The sequence below is a fragment of the Myzus persicae genome, unplaced genomic scaffold (genome assembly GCF_001856785.1).
Source record: "Myzus persicae strain clone G006 unplaced genomic scaffold, MPER_G0061.0, whole genome shotgun sequence".
NCBI lineage: Eukaryota > Metazoa > Arthropoda > Insecta > Hemiptera > Aphididae > Myzus > Myzus persicae.
Window position 1 is genome coordinate 55,729 of NW_019102693.1, and position 21,362 is coordinate 77,090.

The window sequence follows — 21,362 nt, forward strand, 5'->3', positions numbered from 1 at the left end:
TCATAATATGCGCTATGGAAATGATTTGCTAATAGCAGCAGTCAAACTTATACAATGTTTTTACATTTTTATACTCAGAATGGAGTAGGCATAATATTCATTATTCACTCAAGAATTAATTGATTTTGCTTGGAAAATTATTTTTAGATGTAGGAAAAGTGATTTCAAATATTATCGTAGGTATAGGATTTCTATTGTGTAGACGATAATATAACTATGATTTTACAAAATATTATGTAGCCTTCGCTGATCTGTGAAACCTAAAAAATCTGCATAAATACTACGTACATTTATATAATATTGAAAAATGTGTCACAGCATTTTCTACAGCAGTAATCAATAGCTAAATAATTTTAATTAGTGCCAAAATTGTCATGTATACATGCTAGATGTATTAAACTACTGTATACTTTTTATATTTGGATGTTAGGAAAATTTTAGAACTAGTAAGTGACTTACTAGTCTATTTTTCTATTATATCTACCGAACTTACCCATACAGCATGCTATGACATGTTCACCGTTTCGTGTACTTTTTGAATACACATCGCGTACATAGCAATTAAGGGTTTCGTAGTAGTACGTAAAACACGTTCTAGTCCAATAATTACTAGGTGAATCCTGGGTCCGGTGTATAGTTAACAGGATTACCGTTGATTAGGAGGGGCCCCACATCTACACCTACTCCTTCGGCATGGGCTATGCGATCCTCGGCATGCGATGACGACACACACACACACACACACACACACACACACAGGCTCGCACACGGGGTATATATACAATTGATTTAGTAAGCAGTCCACGGATTCCGTCCGTCTGTGTTATACGTGGCAGAGGGCGAACGGGAGGTGAAGAAAAGACATGACTTGATTGGTCGACTGGAACGTCTTGCCCTACCACCCTGTCCTGTTTAGAGGTGCCCTTCTGCTGCAGCAGCCCACGCGTCACTGGCCGTTTTCGTATTCAACGGAGCACCGGCACAATCAACCCCCGGGGGCGGCCAAACTTTCTTCCGCCGAGGCCGTTTTAACTTCCAGTGCCACTGCTACCGTCACCAGAAAACAATCCTTGCACGTGTGTGTGTGTGTGTGTGTGTGTGTGTGTGTGTGTGTGTGTGTGTTTGTTTAGTGTGTGTGTGTGTGTGTGTGTGTGTGTGTGTGTGTGTGTGTGCGCGCACGCGCATATATATATATATATTATGGGTCTGTGCGACTGTGTACACGCATTCATATTATCACATGGAATCACGGGCTTCGTGCGTGTACCAGAAAAACAGAGGCAAGTCATCCGTGCATGGATATGGTGAATACGCATTATTTTACCTCACGGTGGTTATATAAGCCCTTGTGGTGGTGTATAGTATCACATTTGTCATTCTGATCGCGTGTGTACCTACACAAATCTTCGTGGGTCCCGAGTTTTCGACGGCAGTCCTGCCGCCGTCGATGGAATCAATAATATCGTTTCCATTTTTATTTTTATTTATTTATTTTTTTTTTTGCCAACTGATATTTGTCCAAAAGTCTGCCAGAAGTTACCTGGCAAGATTGATTTGCCAATCTCGGTGCCTTGATAAATTGCCTGTCCGCGGGGAATTAACGTGGGTGCCGCGGCTCACATATCCCCTTAAATGTGTCTGTCGGCTAATGAACGACCGACAGTGCATTTTTCACTACGGTGCTTAATGTCTGCAGCTGTAACTAATCGACTTTAAGTACTACTATTGCTGGTTTTCGATTTTACACAACACCCGAGTGCCACGACAAATGAATAACGTTTTATTGCTCACGGGGAGTATCTGATTGAGTGCGTATTTGTCCTTTTCGGTGTCGAGCAAAAAGTGCACGAAACGATGATTTTAAATGTATCATAAAATATTATAAATGAGTCAAATTGACAATTTATTTGTTTTTCCGTCTCAATTTATACTACAAAATTAATTTTTATGTACAGTGAACATTGCATTCATTGATATATTTTAATCCATAATAATTTGTAAACTATTTAGTGCCATTGTTTACAAACAGTGTATTTATAATCATGTATACTAGTATACGACACAAACAAATAACAATATTAAGTTTAAGCCTTAAATTAAATATTTTATTTTGTGAGGGTCTAAAAAAAAAAGTAATTATAATAATATAGATAACTATTAACTGCTATATAATGTATAATATATGGATATATTAAAAACCTATAAACTGGTTATGATGCTTCTCCCTGTATGTAAAAAGTTTTTTGTATTTATTTACTTATTGAATATTTCTTTCCACTTGATTAATTTTTTTCATATATTATAGGCCATAACACATTTACAAAAAATACGAAGATATTAATAAAATACTCGTATATATACACGAGAAACATCCTTTTATGGATTCACCTATCTCATTCAGCATATTTCGATCCTATATATAATATGATTGACTTACACGCTAAGCGATTAGTTACATTTTATAATGTGCAACGAAGCAAAATATTCTTTGATGACTTTATCATATTTGTTTAAAATTGATGAATTTTTTTTGGTTATTTATTATAATAAATCGCAATATACTTTTATTTACGTATGTATTATATTATAACCCTTGCAGTTATATAATTGTTATATAAAATAGTAATTTGGCAGTATCATATATTATATTTGTTTAATTTATTAATTTTAATTGTTTTTAAAGTATAGTAGATACTATACTATAATATATATACATCAAATTGACGTTATTTTTATGAGAATAATTTTTTGAGCTTTCAGAATTTTAATGTATTTTGTTTGCTTTACTACAGTGCCGCAGGCAGGCACTTATTTTACCTTTAGTTTTTGTAATGTTAAAATACCTACTTATTACCTATATTAAGTACTTGATATAAAAACAATAAACATACATGTACTTCATTCTATCGCTGTACAACTATGTTAGCATGGTTAGCAACTTATGGTATACATACATTTAACATGATTATAAACATTGGATTAATAATATTATATTAATTTGTTTACATAACAATTAATTTTTTATTCAAATAGTATTACAAGTCATAGCTTACACAAGTGGGATAGGCTATCCCGGATAGCTAAAAACAAAGGAGATTGTATAATGAAGAAAATAAATACATTTAAATAGTAAAAAATGTCTGTATTTTATAGTGTGTTAAAATAAAATTTGAATATTAAAAATAACAGAATATTATTTTATCATAAAACTGAATAACGAACTAGTAAAAAAAATAACGACTTGTAGTTTAAAAATTAATTTTCTAATATTATATTAGGAGTACTTACAGTTTAAAATTCAAACGTCTTTCTTTTCTGTTAGCAAAAATATCAAATATTGACGCTGTGTCTAATCTATATCCCTATGTATATATTTTATTAGTGCTAGACCATTCAGTTTATCTTCACTAGTAGCATTTCTTAGGTAGGTTTTGATACGTCTTAGAGTAGAAAAACTTCTATCGACCGAAGCTGTTGTAACTGGCAATATTGAAAACACGTATATATTTTTGGAAAAATATCTTCTGGGAAATTTAATAATATATCAAGAGAATTAGTTGGCATACAAATTACAAAATATAATACATTAAATATTTACCTATTGGTTTGTATTATATAAATATAATGATAAAATAACTTAGGTATAATGCATTTATTTATTGATATAATACAAAAGTTGAAGCCCATAAAAAAAAAAATTTTGGGGGGGGCACGTGCCCCCAGTTCCCATCCCCTGGCTACGGCACTGCCTTACTATATAACACATGTCCTGTATCCAACGTGACTTTAGTCTTCCGTATGAGTGTATTACGGCATCGAAGTCTATTTTATTACAGTGCTTATATTTTGCTAAAGATAAATATTATAATATCTGTCTGATTATTATTATTATTATTGATATTCAGAAGTGTACTTGATCTCTAATATTGAGTTTTATTTGCTCATTGATTTATATTTTGTCTAAATGGATTTTAAAATGAAATTATTTATAAAAAAACTTTTTAATTGAAAACTAATGTATAATAATAATTAATACTCAACCACTATAATATCTATAGTTGAATTGCAAATGTGTTATCGTACTGGATTATTATAATAGTAATTAATATAATATACTATATTGTGTTCTTAAGATAAATATTTTTGTTATGATTTAATCCTAGTTTCAATTTTCTAAACTTAAATAATAGCCCATCGAGTGAAATAATATGTATTTCTGATTCCTCTAGCGTTTCGTGTTTTGCTATTAATTATTAGTGTGGTTTAATTTGCAAATACTGCTATTTGAGAGGATTGTGGTATTGTATAGGAGTTTCGTGGAAATATAATATGTTGAATAATGTGGGTACTGGATAGTATCATTATGAGATGCCATGATAATAATATATGTATGAAAAATCGATTACTATAATATACGTTTTCTGGATATATATGTATATTATAATATATAATGTACATTTAGCAATGAACGACGCATGTGCGGTAAGTAAGTAGGAATGTATTTGAAACAGTTCAAATTTGTTCAGTCTGGATTAAAGTCTTAGCTATTATAGTAACTTATAAACCAAGTGAGTCAAGCTTCATGATGCTCGTTACCCTCGGGGGTTTCACGCTATTTTTTACGACTTGCGTAAAAGAATCACAGTATGTAATGAACGCTTGAAGTAAAAATGAAAATTTTTGATTCTAATATTTCAATTCCATTTATTAGTATTTGTTTTTTCTGATGTAAATAAAAAACAATATACTAATTTTTATATTATTATACAATATCGATTTAATTGCTTAATGATTATTAGCACAACTTTTTGATTTAAAATAATTTTTTCCGATTTTAATTTCTTACTACGAGAAACCTGTTGTCGTTTCGAGCACCAGTGAAAAGGCCCTATTAGGAAAATGAAATATTATATTAGTTATTATACTTATTATTTATTACCTATACAAATGAACAATATAACTATAAGTAATCGGCTTAAAATTTTTTTGATTTCAACATAAATTTTGAATATGATTAAAAAAAAATCGATTTTGATTTACTATTATGTCTTACGTTTTTATGTGATTTATTACGATTTTTTTATCGTATTTTTTTAATTAAATTAATTACACATTTTACATTTAATATACCTGCGTAACATGGCAAATTTATCCCGTGTTATTTGATTTATGTGTTTATGGTTTTTGAATATTATGAAATAAGGGTAATAATATAATATAAGATGAAAATAAATAAAAAACATTTTAAATTATTCCTTTTGAATTAATTTATGAATAGTATTAATGTTATTATATTCTATGTGGTTTTTATTTATCGTATTATTTTGCATTAAACATAACTTTTAATATTAATTGTGTATGTATTCATTTAACCATAAATAAATAATTTAAAACTTTTAAAAGATAATTTTAATAGTATAATAGTATGATGTGAATATTAAGGGTAAATTTTAATGTAGGTATTGAAAACTACAACATAAAAAACTGAATAGTTTATTTCAACTTATGTTTATTATGCTAATTTAAAACGATTTCATAGCGCTACCTACGATATAGTAATATAATGTTTATCATATTCAATATTTATTAATTATTATGTTCAAAACTGATTTACGAAGATAAACATTTTTCAATTATAATTGCTCGAATAATTGATTTGTGTTCACATAATATTTTTCCATATGTTTGTAAACGAATATTACTAGTATAACATTTAATAAAGTTTTTACAATATTTCATTCAATGTTTGATGAATGTAAACGTGCACTTTATTATTCCTTTTTCGCCATAAGACACGAATAAGGACAAATCGGTACGCTGTTCCATTCCGGTGGCGTTTCTTCCTAATGATGTCACGCTTACGTCGTTGTGTCGGATCAACTTTTGCATGTCTGGTCGTCTGGGATCAATGATTGCTGCTGGATCATTCGCAATAATTCAACACCCGATTTATCTTAATCTATTCTGAGAGCGAACAATTTCTTTTCATCACCGAATTCTTCGATTATTCTCAATTGTCACAAAATAAATTCCAATATTCACGGATATTATATTCTTTTAAATAAATTAACTAGGTATAGTAAATAATGTATGTTTTTATTAATAAAAAGATTTGAACTAAGTTAACATAGCTTTTCAATGAAATGTAATCATATTTTAATATTTGCAAGTAGATGATGTAATTATAGTTAAATATTAATGATTATTTTATTAAAATACTAACTATAGGTACATACATATAACTTTTATCTGAAAATAATATCTTAATAGTTTTTATCATAGTTACTGAAATCGGCTGTGATGGTCATCATAGTGTGCATTTGGTATAATAATATGTGTATAGTATAACTAATTTAGAGGAGGTATAGTGTGGAATATTGTATATGATTTTTAACTGTCAAGCGTAATAATCAATTATTTATAATCTGTATAATTGGTATCCTGTAATTTTATGAATATTTATGGGGTGAATTAGTTATACATATAATATTATATTACTATTATAATTGGTAGAAATATGGCATAAACATTTTTTACAGATATATTTTTAGTGAAAAAGAACTTCTGCACGGAACACGAGCAACACCTCGCTGAACAGCTATAGTTTATAATACAATTATGAATACCTACATACAAAAAAAAAAAACAAAAAAAAAAATGTATACAATGTATGCAAGTACCTACACTTACTAAAGTTAAGTGAAGATGTGTAATAATTAAATAAATTACCAATACAGCGTTTGGGTATTTAAGTCTCCCCTCTCGAAAAATGTACTTCTGAAGTTAATACCTGTGTATAGTATATGTATATATAACCAAAACTTTCAAAAGTGAAGTATAATTATTTATTGTAAGGTAACAAAAGAGTGAAAATATTTTAATGAAACTTTTACAATGAAGTCGCAATAAAAAGATCTAATCAACTTTAATTCTATAAACAAGACCTTTTGCTTTTATTTAACACCACAATAATTACAATATTATTATTTTTAACTTGAATAATAGTTTATTTTAATAACTGCAATCGGTGTATTGGTGATTATTTTGATCAGATAGGTTTCATAAATGTTAACCCTAATTTATTATTTTAAATATATTAATAATTGGTACCTATATCGGTATAATAACTGTATGGTTGATCTACAGAAAGACAATTCAAATAAATGCATTCAAATGTTAGTCTTAAACTGTAATTTACTATATTTAGAATTATGTTTATTAACTCTTTTATGGAAGTTTAAAATAAATGTTTTGTACGTTTCTCGTTATAAATTATGCAGTTTCAATTTAACGTCTTATAATAATTTGAATAATTTACTAATTTTGTACAACATAGTTATTCGAGTAACAACTTATATATACCTACCTAAGAGTATTTGTAATTTTATTAGTTAAATTATTGATTATAATATGAGAGGTTGAAGAGAGCTTTAAAAACTGAATTTATGTAAAATGTTTGTTCATCTAAATTTCTGAAATCATTTTTTTTTTTAAATAAGAATATTGGATTAATTATGGCACTAGATATTTCATGAATATACGAATACGTACTTGTTTCTGTAAAATAAGTTGTTAATTTAAATTAAAATTTTTTTATATTTTATATTTTATGTTGTAACTTATAACCTTAACTTTACATTATCTGCATTTAATGTCAAATGGTTAAATGGGCCGCGGGGTAGTAGATTTATTTTCCTTGTTTGCCTCTTGAATAACATTTTTACGATTGTCAACTGTCTAGTAGTTTTATGTTGAACCCATTATAAATTAAATGAAATACATTTTTGGAAATTTTTTGTTTGAAATCTACTTAATTTGTTTTTATATCTTAAAAATATGCGTGTTTTTAATAGTTTAAATTTTTAGATTTGTATGTAAAAATAAATGATACATTTTTAAATTTTCCATTTTTACCACTCGTATTATTTATATATAATATATATATTTTTTGATTTAAGGCTTTAACATCTGAGGTAACTAGCCTGGGTTATTTTGTAGGATTATTACTAATGAGGGAGGATATGGTTGGTTAGATTGTTAGAACACGTGTATATGTGACGAGGATTTGACTCAAAAAACCTGGGTGGTCACCCCTCCGGAAACTAGTGACACCGTCTGATGCTCGATCTTAGAACACTTTAGTAACTGAGGCTAAACACTGCTTAATACCACATATAATTTTCTATTTTATACTGAACTTATTACACGGGTGTCGATAAATGTTTAGAAACCCTTGCCGTACAATTAAAAAATGATTAAAACAAACTATAAAATTAAGTAATTAATTAATAATTTTTGCTAATAATTATTAATTAGAGAATTCAATAAATATAGTTTGAAAGTAATATCAAATTTACTTACAGGCAGTGTACCTAGTATATTTAATTAAAAAGTTATTGGAAATGAAAAGCTTGTAACATAATAACTAGATATTACTTAGATTTATGCGTACCTATACATATAATGGTTTATGTTATAGGTAGGTATATATTATGCTGTATATATACCTACGAAGCATCACCATTCATTATTCAACATATTATTATACTGGTATAGAAAGATTGACTATAGGTATACCTACCTCGCAGTAGGTTCAATATAATTCAACTATTTTAAAAATTGTTGAAATAAAAATTAGATAAGTTTACTTTTAGGTTATTACCTATTAAAATACAAACAGCGAATTGGTACATGGCATAGCTCATTAAGTCATAATAGTAGGTCATATATCAAATCATTTATGAGAAATCAGCTTATTATTGTCATTTTGTTTTTGTTTAGATAAAATATTACGTTAAGACTTAACATAACATTTATAATGTAGTCTCTAGAAAGTCTAGATAACCATAAACTATAAAATATTATAATATGTACCGAGTACTTATTATAGTTACCTACCTATAACAATACCTATTAATATTGTTGTTGATTCTATATTTATTTTGAATAAAAGTTTCAAACTACAGGATTACATTAGTTAATATTATTATTTATTTCCTGAATTCTGATACAATATAGGTCTGCTTTACATAATATTATAGATTTATTCATAGTCTATTCTTACGATATAACATTATATAATATGTATAATTAGGTAATATGTAAAATTTTTAATTTTGAATCATGGTATACTGCACCAACCTATATGATTATCATATTATAAAAAAGGTATACATTTAAATGATTAAAAAATGTGTATATTGTACATATACATTTTTAATTGTATATAGGTACCTCCTACCTACCCGTGTAAAAATAATTATAGTTTAATTTGTTAATTTTCCCTGATGTACTCATTGACAATATATGTCGATAGGAAAACATATTATTAGGTTAGGTATACAATATTAAATAGCCACACAAATACAGGAGGTACCTACCATACACAATAATTAATACACGTATATAATAAATATTTGTTACGTGATTTTTATTTTAACGTCATCTAAAATGAATGCATCTTGATTATACTCTGATTAAGTTGTCTTTCTTTCTCCTTTTTTTTTTACACCGAACAAGCTCACGGAGGTTGACAGCATATTTTTTTTCGTCAGACTTAGTGTTGTGGTGAAGAATGAAAAAAATTATGCTGTTATTATTATAATTTATAATAATAATAAATAAACACATTAATAAGCGTTCAAAAAACGAGATCCGGTTACGAAATGTCGGCGAAGACTATATGGGGCTGCACGGGGGCTTGAAACCAGTAGCGTTTAAATTATTTTTTTTTTTATGTTTGTTTATCTCGATTTTTGCATATTTTTTTTCACCCGCCGCCGACCACCGTGCACAGTGTCAATTTGTCTCTTCGCCGAGAGTCCACGAAATCGTACACACACACACACACACCACACCACACCACACCACACTTGTCACACACGCACACACACTCGCCACACGCGCACACACACGCGGCTCGTCGTCCACCGGTATCCGTCGCGGCCGCAAGACGTAAGCCACGCCCACGCGACGTTTGCGCACCGCGTTTGTCGCCTGTAATTGGTTTAGCCGCCGGTGGGGCGACACGCACGGCCCGCGGCGGTTTCAACCGCGGCAGTGCGGGGGGTGGAAGGGACATCGCCTCCGGACCGCCACGGTCGCGCGGCGGGCCCTTTAGTCGCGTGCCGCCGGGGGGACACTGCAGACGATAGCAGACGCCGTCCCGTGGCCGACCGCCCGACGCCGCCGACGACGATCGTCACTTAATCGCGCGAGTTTACGCCGCGCGCACGTTGCCACCCGCAGCAAACGTAACGGTTATCAAAAATCGAAAATTTTTTTTTTGGCCCGTGGACAGACGTGATGAGACGATGAATGGTAGCAAGCCACGTGGACGCCGCGCTCCGCCGATGTGGTGCAAAGCGTTCGTCACGGTCGGATTGCTCTGCGAGTTGGCACTGTCGGCCTCGCCACCAGGTCAGTAACCGCGATGTTCTCGTCAGATTTCATGACAATAATATACCTATTTTTTATATTTACACCCCCCGTAACCCCTAACTCCCCACCACAAGTGTATGCTATAATTACAAAATCTATGCCTGTCCTACCTATTTAATACCGTTTTTACCTTAATATGATAAAAAACAACTTTTGAACTTTATTATTATTATGTAGGTGTCTATTCATTTCCCACCCGGTGCCAGCAATCAGCACATGCGAATTGTATCTTTTTATTCCGTACAGTACCTATGCAGTACACCAGTTTGGTGCATCAAACGATATCGCTCATATTTTACTAGTAGTAAACATACAAACTATGCATTATTATTGTTAGCACAGTCACGGGAATATCGAAAAATCAAATTGCAAAGAATGAAAAAACAGTATTTATCATGGTTAAATATTAATAAATAAGAACATAGTAAGACTGCTGGAATAAAATGATCACACCCATTTAATACTTACTATTTCAAGGTAAAAAATATAAAAATAAGTACCGACATTTAGGTATCTATACCTATTATAGATAAATACAATGTACCTATTATATTATTATGGTGTATCATTGGACAAACTTAATATTTTTTGACATACAACCTATACATTGTATACCTATTACAATAATAAAATACTAAATACCTACCTTTAAACTAATATTTTAATATAATTTTTAACTTTATTTTCTCATAGTAATAATGCTGTGTTGTTCAACAAATTCTATACATATCTATTTTAAAAACAATTCTATTCTACCTTTTAGGATTAGGCACCGGTAATTTTTCCCTTCAGTCTATCAGGAGTAAAGCTAATTTATATGACATACAACATATTGTATTTTAATTGACGATAATTATCATTTTTCAGGGTATGCTAGGTATGTCACAATATACCATTATGATAACAATCAAAATATAATCAATTAATTAACATTATTAATAAAGTTAATACAAAATATAATCAATTAATTAACATTATTAATAAAGTTAATACAAAATATAATCAATTACCTAATTAACATTATTAATAATGTTAATACAAAATATACTCATTTGAAGGTTTGAACCAAAAAATTATTCTCAATTTCCTATTGTATATTAAATTGAATTTTCAGTTCTAAACTAGAATATAGGTACCTACACAAAAAAAAATATTAATAAAAATCCAAATACGGAAATTTTAAACTTTAAAGGTAGTACTTATCTAACAATGTTTAGATTGTAATGTTACATAATTTGCTACAATATGAAGTCATATGATAAACGCTGTAACTTAAATTGACTAAAATCATAATTTTGGTTATGCTTATGATAATATTATGGGTTAAAAGACGTATTGTATCAAATTATAATATAGCAGTGATCAATATTTATGTTACACTATTAAATTATGTTTAATATCGAATGTGAAATAAATAATTTATTAATTTTACAATTATATGAGTATGAAGTTTTAAAAAAACGTACATACCTACTTATTTGGAATTTATAAGTACAATTCCTTTTTGTTTTCAATGTTTCATTAAGAAAACCATTTCAGCATTTTGCTACTGTGAAATATTAAAAAAAATTATTATTATCTTGTTAAGAAAATGCTAGTTAAATCATAAAATAAATTAATATTATGTTTTATTAAAATATAAATAATTATTGAGCTGAAAGTATGATTTAATCCTTGGAAAACAATACAAGTTTTAAGGATCTGCAACTGTTTAAATATATAGGATTTTATTATTATAGGTACATATAAGTTCTTTAATATATATTATGTATATATATTTATAAATAACAGTGCTTGAATTGGAACACAAATTGAAGATGATTTTAGTTCAGGAAACACCGTTTCGCGGATATATTCCGCGTTACAGCGGGTAAATTTTAAACTAACCAGTTTTGTCCTCCTCAACCCTTACACATTGTAAATCAAAACATGAACATTACAGCATTATACAATTTAGACCTTTATTTTGTTGTTTAGTGCCTCGTATATGTGACATTGTGACGTGCGTTGCCCGTTAATCCACACGAAATTGGCTCCGCAATAACGTCGAATAATAAAATTATGAAAACAAAATTACCATTGTTGGTACACCTGAGTTATAGGTATATTTTGTACCGTCATTGATTGTTATCTTCAATAACCCATTTTCCAAGAAAACAGTATCAATTAATTTGTCTTATAATAAAATTATGAAAATAGAATTTGTTGGACTAGTCAATAATTATGACGTATGTAGTATAGCTATAATGTATTATTGGTACCGTATCGGCTGTCGTCGACTATAATAGTTTTCTGGAAAAAAATGATCGTTATTTTGCTAGAAATAAATAAAAACAAAATCCAAACAAGTACACCGTACACCATTTCAAAGTAAAAATCCCAGAAGAGAGCACGTTTCTTGCGTTCCTCGCTTAATTTAATAAAGGGGAACGCTGAAATCTATGAAAAAATGAAAGCGGAATCCTCCCACCACTTCGGGCACTGTTTATAAATATTACTGTATAGTATAAATTTAATTAATCAATCAATTATAATATATTGTGTACAATAACTAACTAAAGAGTATAATATTATCTAGGTATATGATGAAACTAGTGTGCGATGTCTAAAATGCATTCATATTTTTGAAGCTAATTTAACTAATTAAAAACAAGTGTTCTATTCATTATTTTCTCATTTATTATTCATATTTATTAAATATTCAGGGTATATTCATTTATTCATTAAGTAATTTCCATTTACGCATTTTTCTTTCTAAAATCTACATACTAAAAAGGGTTGCGATTATTTTGTTATGGGTATCTTTTAAAATTAAACAATATATATTTTTGAAAGTTTTGATGTAGCTCTAAGTTTACCTCAATATGACTAAAAAATACCTACACTTTATTATTTTATTATGATTTAAACGGACAATATTATTTACATTTATTGTTATTATGTATATATATTTATTTTATACATTCAAATCTATTTTGTTACTTTTGTTTAATGTTACTTAAGGTACAATTTTATATTTTATTTTCAATTTTGTATTAGTGTTTGCTTATATGCTTGTATATACCTAATAATAGATAATTAAGTCACAAATACTAAGTTTAATCCGGCAGTAATACGATTTAAATCCTTATAGGCAAGACTTGAATTATGTTAATCCAGAGGCATATTGGTAAAAGGTAAACCTAAAAGATAAAAACTTGGCAAAAGTTTTAAAATATTCTTGTGTATTCCAACATAATATATTATATTATATTATATTATATCATGTTGAATTTATTTTCATGTTTTTAAAAGTTGTTTTGTTAGATTTCCTGAGTTCTAAAATGTTCGTTTGTATTTTTTTTTTGTACATAACGTTTTATTCAATTTAATATTTTCTATGATATTTTCTTTTTAAATTTAAAATTAGGTTTATTGATATTATTATCTCGACTATCAATTTTTATGGTCGAATTATATTTAAAATCCGTGTAGCTTTTCAGACAATACATTATTTAACCACTCTCTCTAAGGATTCAAAAATAAAATTTTATGGATTATTTTTCTAAACAAATTACATTAAAATTTCAAAATAGTTAATTCATAGGAAGTACCTAAGTGATGTTCTTGATGCCAATTAAAATAATTAAAACATTCTTTAGAACTTAGTCGTAATACAAAATACTTACCATCTTCAATATAACCTTCAATTAAATTTTTCGAAATGAAATACCAATTGAAGGTAAATTGTTTCGTAGACTCTTATGGGTAGGTATCTAATATCTTTTAAATTAGTTTAAGTTGATTCTATTTCTTATTGTTAATGGGATAAGCATTCAAAATACAGGTTAATATATTTATTTAATTTTTAACATATTCATTTGATAGATAACCTATATCTGGTAGATTTCTGGAGAAGGAACTAAGGATAGTTTTTTTTCTTTAGCAAAACCATTAACACACTGTTAAAAGTTTTTTTTTTAGAACAATTTTTACTTATAGTTAAGGAAATAGAAGATTAGTAGGATTAACAACACACAAGTTTAAAAAAACAACTATGCCTAACTTTATCTTAAGATTTAATCCGTATGTTAAGTATATATACAATATATTGTTGGTAAATTGTATTTAACTGTTATTGACAAACAATTAATAAATGAAAAATGTTTTAAATTTTTATTATTTGTTTTAAATAAATGTAATTTGTGAGTATAAATCTCATAAAATTAACTAAATTCTCTAGACTATAGAAATTATGTTTCTAACATAATCGTACAAATCAATGTAGTAGCGGAAAATAAGCGTAAAAGCGTAATAGTTAGATTCACTTGTAAAATACTTTGAACGAAACTTGTTTAAAATATATATTAATGCATATTTTGAACTATTCATTGTTAAACAGAGTTTTCATAATGAAAAAATGTAATGTTAAATTCTTAATTATTTCCGAAGTTAGAAAACTATCAATATTTTCCCATAATAGTACAATATTTTATCTTTTTCAACATAATTTCACTATTGTAAAATATATACCAAAAGTGAACGATACGATGTTACGTGTGACATAAATCAGTCTCAGTATTACTATAACACGAGCGTAATGTAATACCTATATGAAATCTATATAATTCCTAGTCGGGGAACTACACCCTCTGCAAGGAAACGGGCAGGATTTTAAAAAAGGAATTAAGTCTGATTAGGTATGTCGAAACATCCCTTTAAGGATTAACGATAAGCAACACATGTTAAACATTGTTTTACCTCTTCTGGTCGAGTTTGTGTATGGTTTTATTTTACGAATAAAAATATTTATGTACATTAAAAAATATTATGATGATGATGGTATTCACGAGCGTTAGTCGGTTGAATAGTATATATAGCATGAATATTCATTCGCCACCCGGCGTATAAATAACGTGACCACTTTTGTGGCGGTTACTAGCTTTCCGGACGAAGCTCTTTCTAGAGGGGTTGATATTTTTTATTTTTTTGGATTTGCATTTTTGTTTACCTTTTCATAATAAAAATGTTTTACCGACTCTTTATTATTCAAGAGTATCCACTATATAGTAGAAAACATGTCTCACATTTGTTGTATTTCTTCAAATTTAGGATCATTAGATTTTTTATGTGTTTTTAATTGAATGTAATTACATACATTATAATAATGAGCCGTGATTTATTGTTTTAAACTATTATTAACTAATAAATATAATCATTACAATGTAAAAGACGTGTTGTTGAGCGAATATTATTTCAAGACGTAAATGTACCTAAATTGCCTAATCGAACCGCCGTGTATACTGTATACATTATTTTATAGGCACACTAAAAAAAACATAATATGTTATTATTAAATTGTTATAACCTAACATAATATGTTTTTTTATTATTATTTTGACTGTTATGGAAAGGAAAGGTAAAAAAATAAATGTAATATTAAGACTCAGAGTCGCACAACATTTAAATATAACTTTTGTCTACCTGCTCAGTCACTTTATAATAATACTATAATAACATGGATGGCCCAGGTCCGATCCATACATTCCCTTGTGGTCCAATTATTTATCTGTCAAATAATATGATTTCGCTTTTGTGATAATGCCGTTTAATGAAGTATGAAATAATGACGGATTATTTGGTATATATAGTATATACACACGAGGTAATCGGCTTTAAGTGCAATACGCCAACGGCGTGTAATATAATGCCTTTCCCAGCCAACCCGTTTCCTGCAGGATTAACTATGAAATTTACCAAAATACGCCTGTTTTATCATGCACGATATGCGGTTACACGGAATATTAGAGGGTTAACAAGTAATGCGATGATTAAAATTGTGCGTAAAATTATAAAAATAATAAATATAGCGAATGATTTTTTGAAAAACGAAGCTCAAACGGACGTTTTTTTTTTAAATTAAAGAGTTGATGAACATAGTCATAATAGTTGATTAACATAATAACATAATCGATACAGCAACTCAAAATTATGTAATCTCGTTATGAAGCTGTATAGGCTGCAAATATAAAGTGTATATACGTGTTTGTACGATAATATTGTATTTAGTAACATAATTATATGGTTCAATGGTAAATGCAAATTATTTTTATCATTGATTGACATGTATTTTAATAAAAAAATATACAACTAATTAAGTAGGAAGGTAATTTAAAATTCTTAGATAAATATGATACCTACATAATATAATTGTATAAAATTTGTTGTTTGGTCAATTGACAGTTTAAAATATGCTCCAATCTTAATTTATGCCAAAATGCAATGTATCGAGGTCTAAATGTGTACATTTAGGTATTAACAACATGTTTGAATAAAAGAAAAACCAAAATTTACATTCTATTAAACATTTTATTTTAAAGATGTTTTTTAATTCATATTAACTTTGAGAATCTAAAATATTGGACAAAAATTAAATAAATTATGTACAAATGGTTTCGACTTCTGAGTCAAATAAGATTTTTTTTAATTAAGTTTTATAATCATCGTTTTTATAATACAATTGATATTTTGTTTCTATTGCAACTACATACATGAATATTTAAAAAATATAATCTGTAGGCTGTAGTTGTGATTAATATATAATATTAATAAAACTGTTTATACCCAAAATATGTATTTATTACTATTAATAAACTAATATATTTTTTTATTAGTTTCCAGTAAAATACTATTACCTATAGCTCAACAATTCTGAGAACAACTTTAGAAATAAATATATATAATAATAATAATATTAATTAATAGGTATGAATTACATTAAAAGTATGAAAAGTGAACATAATTAATAGTTAAGAAAGTAATAAAATATTGATTAAAAGCAATTATGGATCTGAAACTCTATTAATCAAATTAATATTATGTAACTATTATATTCAGCTATTTTTATTATTATTATTTTATATTTTTCTAATAATATTTTACGTAGGTATATTAAGTTTCAATAAAAAAAAAAAAACAAAAACATAAACAAAAAATTGATCTTGTAACAAAGTCTGAGTAAAATAAATTACTGTATATCTTTCATTTTTGTGTTCACTTGACGCCATATTATTGTGGAATGTGGGATTTGCGCATTTATTTATAAACTTTTTTTTTTGTATAATATTCTTGCCATAAGTATTAAATCTGGTTTTTAAATTATAAATATATGTAAGTATATAAGTTAAGTGTAGTAAATTTGTTTTTACATTTTTATATTTTTTAAACCTTTAAAATACACAAGTCATAAAGTCCCTCAAATTAAATAGGTTTTTATTATAAAGGAGCCTTGTGGTTGCTATAAAATATTTACCAAAATGATACTGACAGGGCATTTTAAAAATGACGAGGGCACATTTTCTCTGGTTTTATTTGTAATACAGTTATATATTAAATATTACATTGTTATAATATAATGTATTAGTCAATACTACATAGTATTGTATTTTTATTTCTATTAGAAGCTATTTAGAATACGTCATTTTTGTAGATGTAAGTATCAATATTGGATAATGGGAATACTTCAGTTGGTTTCAGTACGTTCAAATTTGTCTTCAAATTTTATATTATATGTATAGTACCTACTAGAATAATATGTGTCTATTATACTGTTACCCTAAAATATTAGTCAATAATTGAAAGTCAAAAATACGTTTACTGCGTTCGATAGTTTTCACCATTCCTCTATTTCCTCTAGTTTGAGTTTATATTTCTGGCTCCGGTCTAACTAATTTTAGTGCGAATTATCGGTTCGTCAGGCATTTCATTGTTAACGAGTTTAACAGTGGTGGCTAGTAACAATATGAACTTAGCCATCCTTCCCCAGGGGTTCGAATAGGCGTTAGTAGATATTCTGCTTTTGGCCAGACGAAATTTACATTTCAAAGGCACATTCGTTCATCCTACGAGCCAATACTATTAATCAAAAATTGTAATATTCAGGGAAAGGGGAGGGGGGATCAAAAAGCTCTTTCAAACCTAGTCTCGAGGGATTTTTTTTGTTTTGGTGATTTCAATTTTTTCATACTGAACTTTGTTTTATACGTTGGGTACTTATATGATAATTTTTGCACATATATACATTTCTATGTTGTATTCAACATTGGAATACACTGGCAACTAATATAGTTGAAACCAGAAAATTTTTATATTTGTTTTTAAAGTTATTTTCGCTCTCAATTTAAATATGTAAATTTAACACATATTTTAAAGTCAAATCTAATAATAAATCTAAATAAGTAAGTACATATTATTATGATTAAAAATGTAATTTAATAATTTTCATTCGGTTACTGGGCACGGATAACGTTTTTATGAAGTTTTTTTGTATCTTATAATATTTTCAAGAAATACTGGCGAATGTGTAGATATGATTATCAGTTTTTTTAAACTTTATATTTTGTTATTATTTTATGTATCAGTTATTCACGGTAATTCTTAATTAATACTTTGACGTTTGACATTTTCAGTAGCAGTAATATATGTATTTCGGCTTAGTTTTATAAATCAAAACCTAAATCCAGCCACGGATATTTTTTCTATCAGCTGTATACTTTAACTATGAACTTTGAGGTGCTATCGAGCATTTTAAATTAGGTACATATATTTATTGAACATTTATAAGATTTTATTTTTAATTTAGACAATAATTGTGTCTTGATTTTTTAAATTTATTTCTAAGAGAAAAAATGTTAAGTACTCATAATTATTCATTACAGTCACCAATCAAGACATCGCGTGTCCGTTAAACATCAAAACTATTCGTGTACTTTATGTGGTGTTCATATAGCTATATAGTTGAAACCTAAGTAACAGGTGGTCGGCAATTCCCGATCCAAAATGATTATTACCGTTGAGTTGTGCTTTTCGTGTTTTACTTCAAAGCATCCGAACGAAATGAATGTTTAAACTCGTACAATATTCAGTTGCCATTTGTTGAGATCGCGTCATAAAGTAAATATTGAAAAAAATAATACACGCAAATATGTTGTTCTGGCGGAAGGGTACATTTTCGATGTATTTACTTTACAAAGAGAATGCAAGTGCCGAAAGATTAAGCGCCCACTGTAGGTATAAAGTGTTTGAAAAAATATGAAACATAATAAATACATGTTTAAACTTCTTATTTTTTCCAAGTTTCAGCGTAGTAAGTAAACAATGTGTTTTTCAAATTTGAATTTTCATAATGTAATATTTTTTCAAACGTTGTTTTTCCCCTTTATTTCACATCCTACTGCAAATACTAAGTATTGTTTTACGGTCAAACAACACAACGGAAAAAATAGAGGGTTTTATCATTTTTTATTTTATTTTTTAGAGAATGTGAAGAGTTTATAGCCGGATGAGGATAAAATAAAGATGTAAAAGAAATAATATTTATTGTAAGCATTTCACGAGTTAGAAGACCTGTTATTAAAACAATTTAAATATTTCCCAAAATAAACTCTATGGCATACCTGGACTTTTAGTTTTTTCGTCGTATCAAAAAAATGGATGTATAAAGTATAGGTAGGTACATTACCTAGAAATTAATTTAAAATTAACATTTTTTTTCAGATTTAAATACCAAAATCATAAAGATAATTGTATTTATTAATTTAATTTGTAATACTATAAAAATTATCAATAAAGAAAAGTAACATAATAATAGGAAATAATATAGGTAGTGACTTTCGTTTTATTACACTTACTACTTAAGTATTAATAGTATTATGGTGATTTAACACTTTTATAGAATTATTGTTATAGGTACATATTTATTTAATTACCTATATCTGTTTCATAACTATCGCCCCATTGATGGTTGAAAATTTCACGAGAGAAAAGTAATTCTAATAATGATTTAAGATATTGTAATATTTCATTACCGAGACAAAATATTTTCTTAAATTTGAATTCATGCTTTATTTATTGATTAAATGATTTATTATAAATGTACCGATTGTAAAAGACTAATGAAATGAAATTGGTTGTAACTATATGAATTGTTCTTCCGAACAATATTATTAATTCATTATTTATTTTACCTAATTTTATTATATAATATCGGTTGTATTATATTTTTACTTTTATTCGGTATAAAATGGAAATAATTATACATTTAATTATAATAACAGCGAATAAAGTACAAACTATAACTTACATTTTCTACAAAGTTGTTCTGTGAAACTCATATATTAGAAACAGTGGTCATGTAATAATATATACACGAATACACATTTTTAAGGCAAAATATATTTTTCTTTTTCCAGAGATTGTTGATAATTTGTGATTTTGCTCTTCTGATGAGTTCATATAACATTGTATTAATATTATACGATATTTAAGCCTAACTGCAGTTACACATATTTTCTGATATATAATATCTGGTGATTTAAACATTGAATTGAGTTCTCACAACAATCAATTTTCATTAACTCATAATATTATTGTTATTAAAGATATTCAAGTATATTAGGTGGTAATTTGGTATAGGTTTGATCATCAAACTTTGATTCACTATATATTAAGTCTCAATATACTGCATTAGATACAAATTACTTCCGATATTTTATACAAATAGGTACTTACATATTAAAACTGCAACTTTGATTTGTTTTGCAAGTCTAAACTTGGAAAATCTCATCATGACATAATATCACGTCATCGGTAACATTACATTCGAGTAGCATATATACAGCATACACACGATATGCGCCTCGCAGCGCTGTCTGAAAATGATCAATTCCCAAATGTCAAAATGAAAAAAAAACAATGTCCTCCTTCGTGTCCACTTGGTGCAGTGCTCCCGACGTATATCGGCGTTTAAACGTGCAAAACCACATCCTATGTAGTGCCACTGTGTGTGTGGGGGGGGGGGAGCGGCGGTGTAAAGGTCGTTCTCATTAGGGTGCACATGACTCGCACATGACTCACACACGCACGCATTACGTATCCATCTATAC

General features: G+C 28.1%; 1 protein-coding gene across 4 annotated transcripts in view; it reads left to right on the forward strand.

Moving 5' to 3' along the window:
• The first annotated feature begins 10,113 nt into the window (after positions 1 to 10,113).
• The window catches only part of LOC111032959 (neurotrimin-like), a 106,006-nt gene continuing 94,757 nt past the window's right edge, over positions 10,114 to 21,362 (forward strand). For 2 of the 4 annotated variants that reach the window (XM_022313462.1, XM_022313463.1), the window contains exon 1: positions 10,114 to 10,419. In XM_022313462.1, coding sequence (XP_022169154.1) covers positions 10,314 to 10,419 — 106 coding nt within the window. In that variant the 5' untranslated portion in view covers positions 10,114 to 10,313. The remainder of the gene's footprint in view (positions 10,420 to 21,362) is intronic. The other 2 variants (XM_022313460.1, XM_022313461.1) reach the window with 1 other exon arrangement.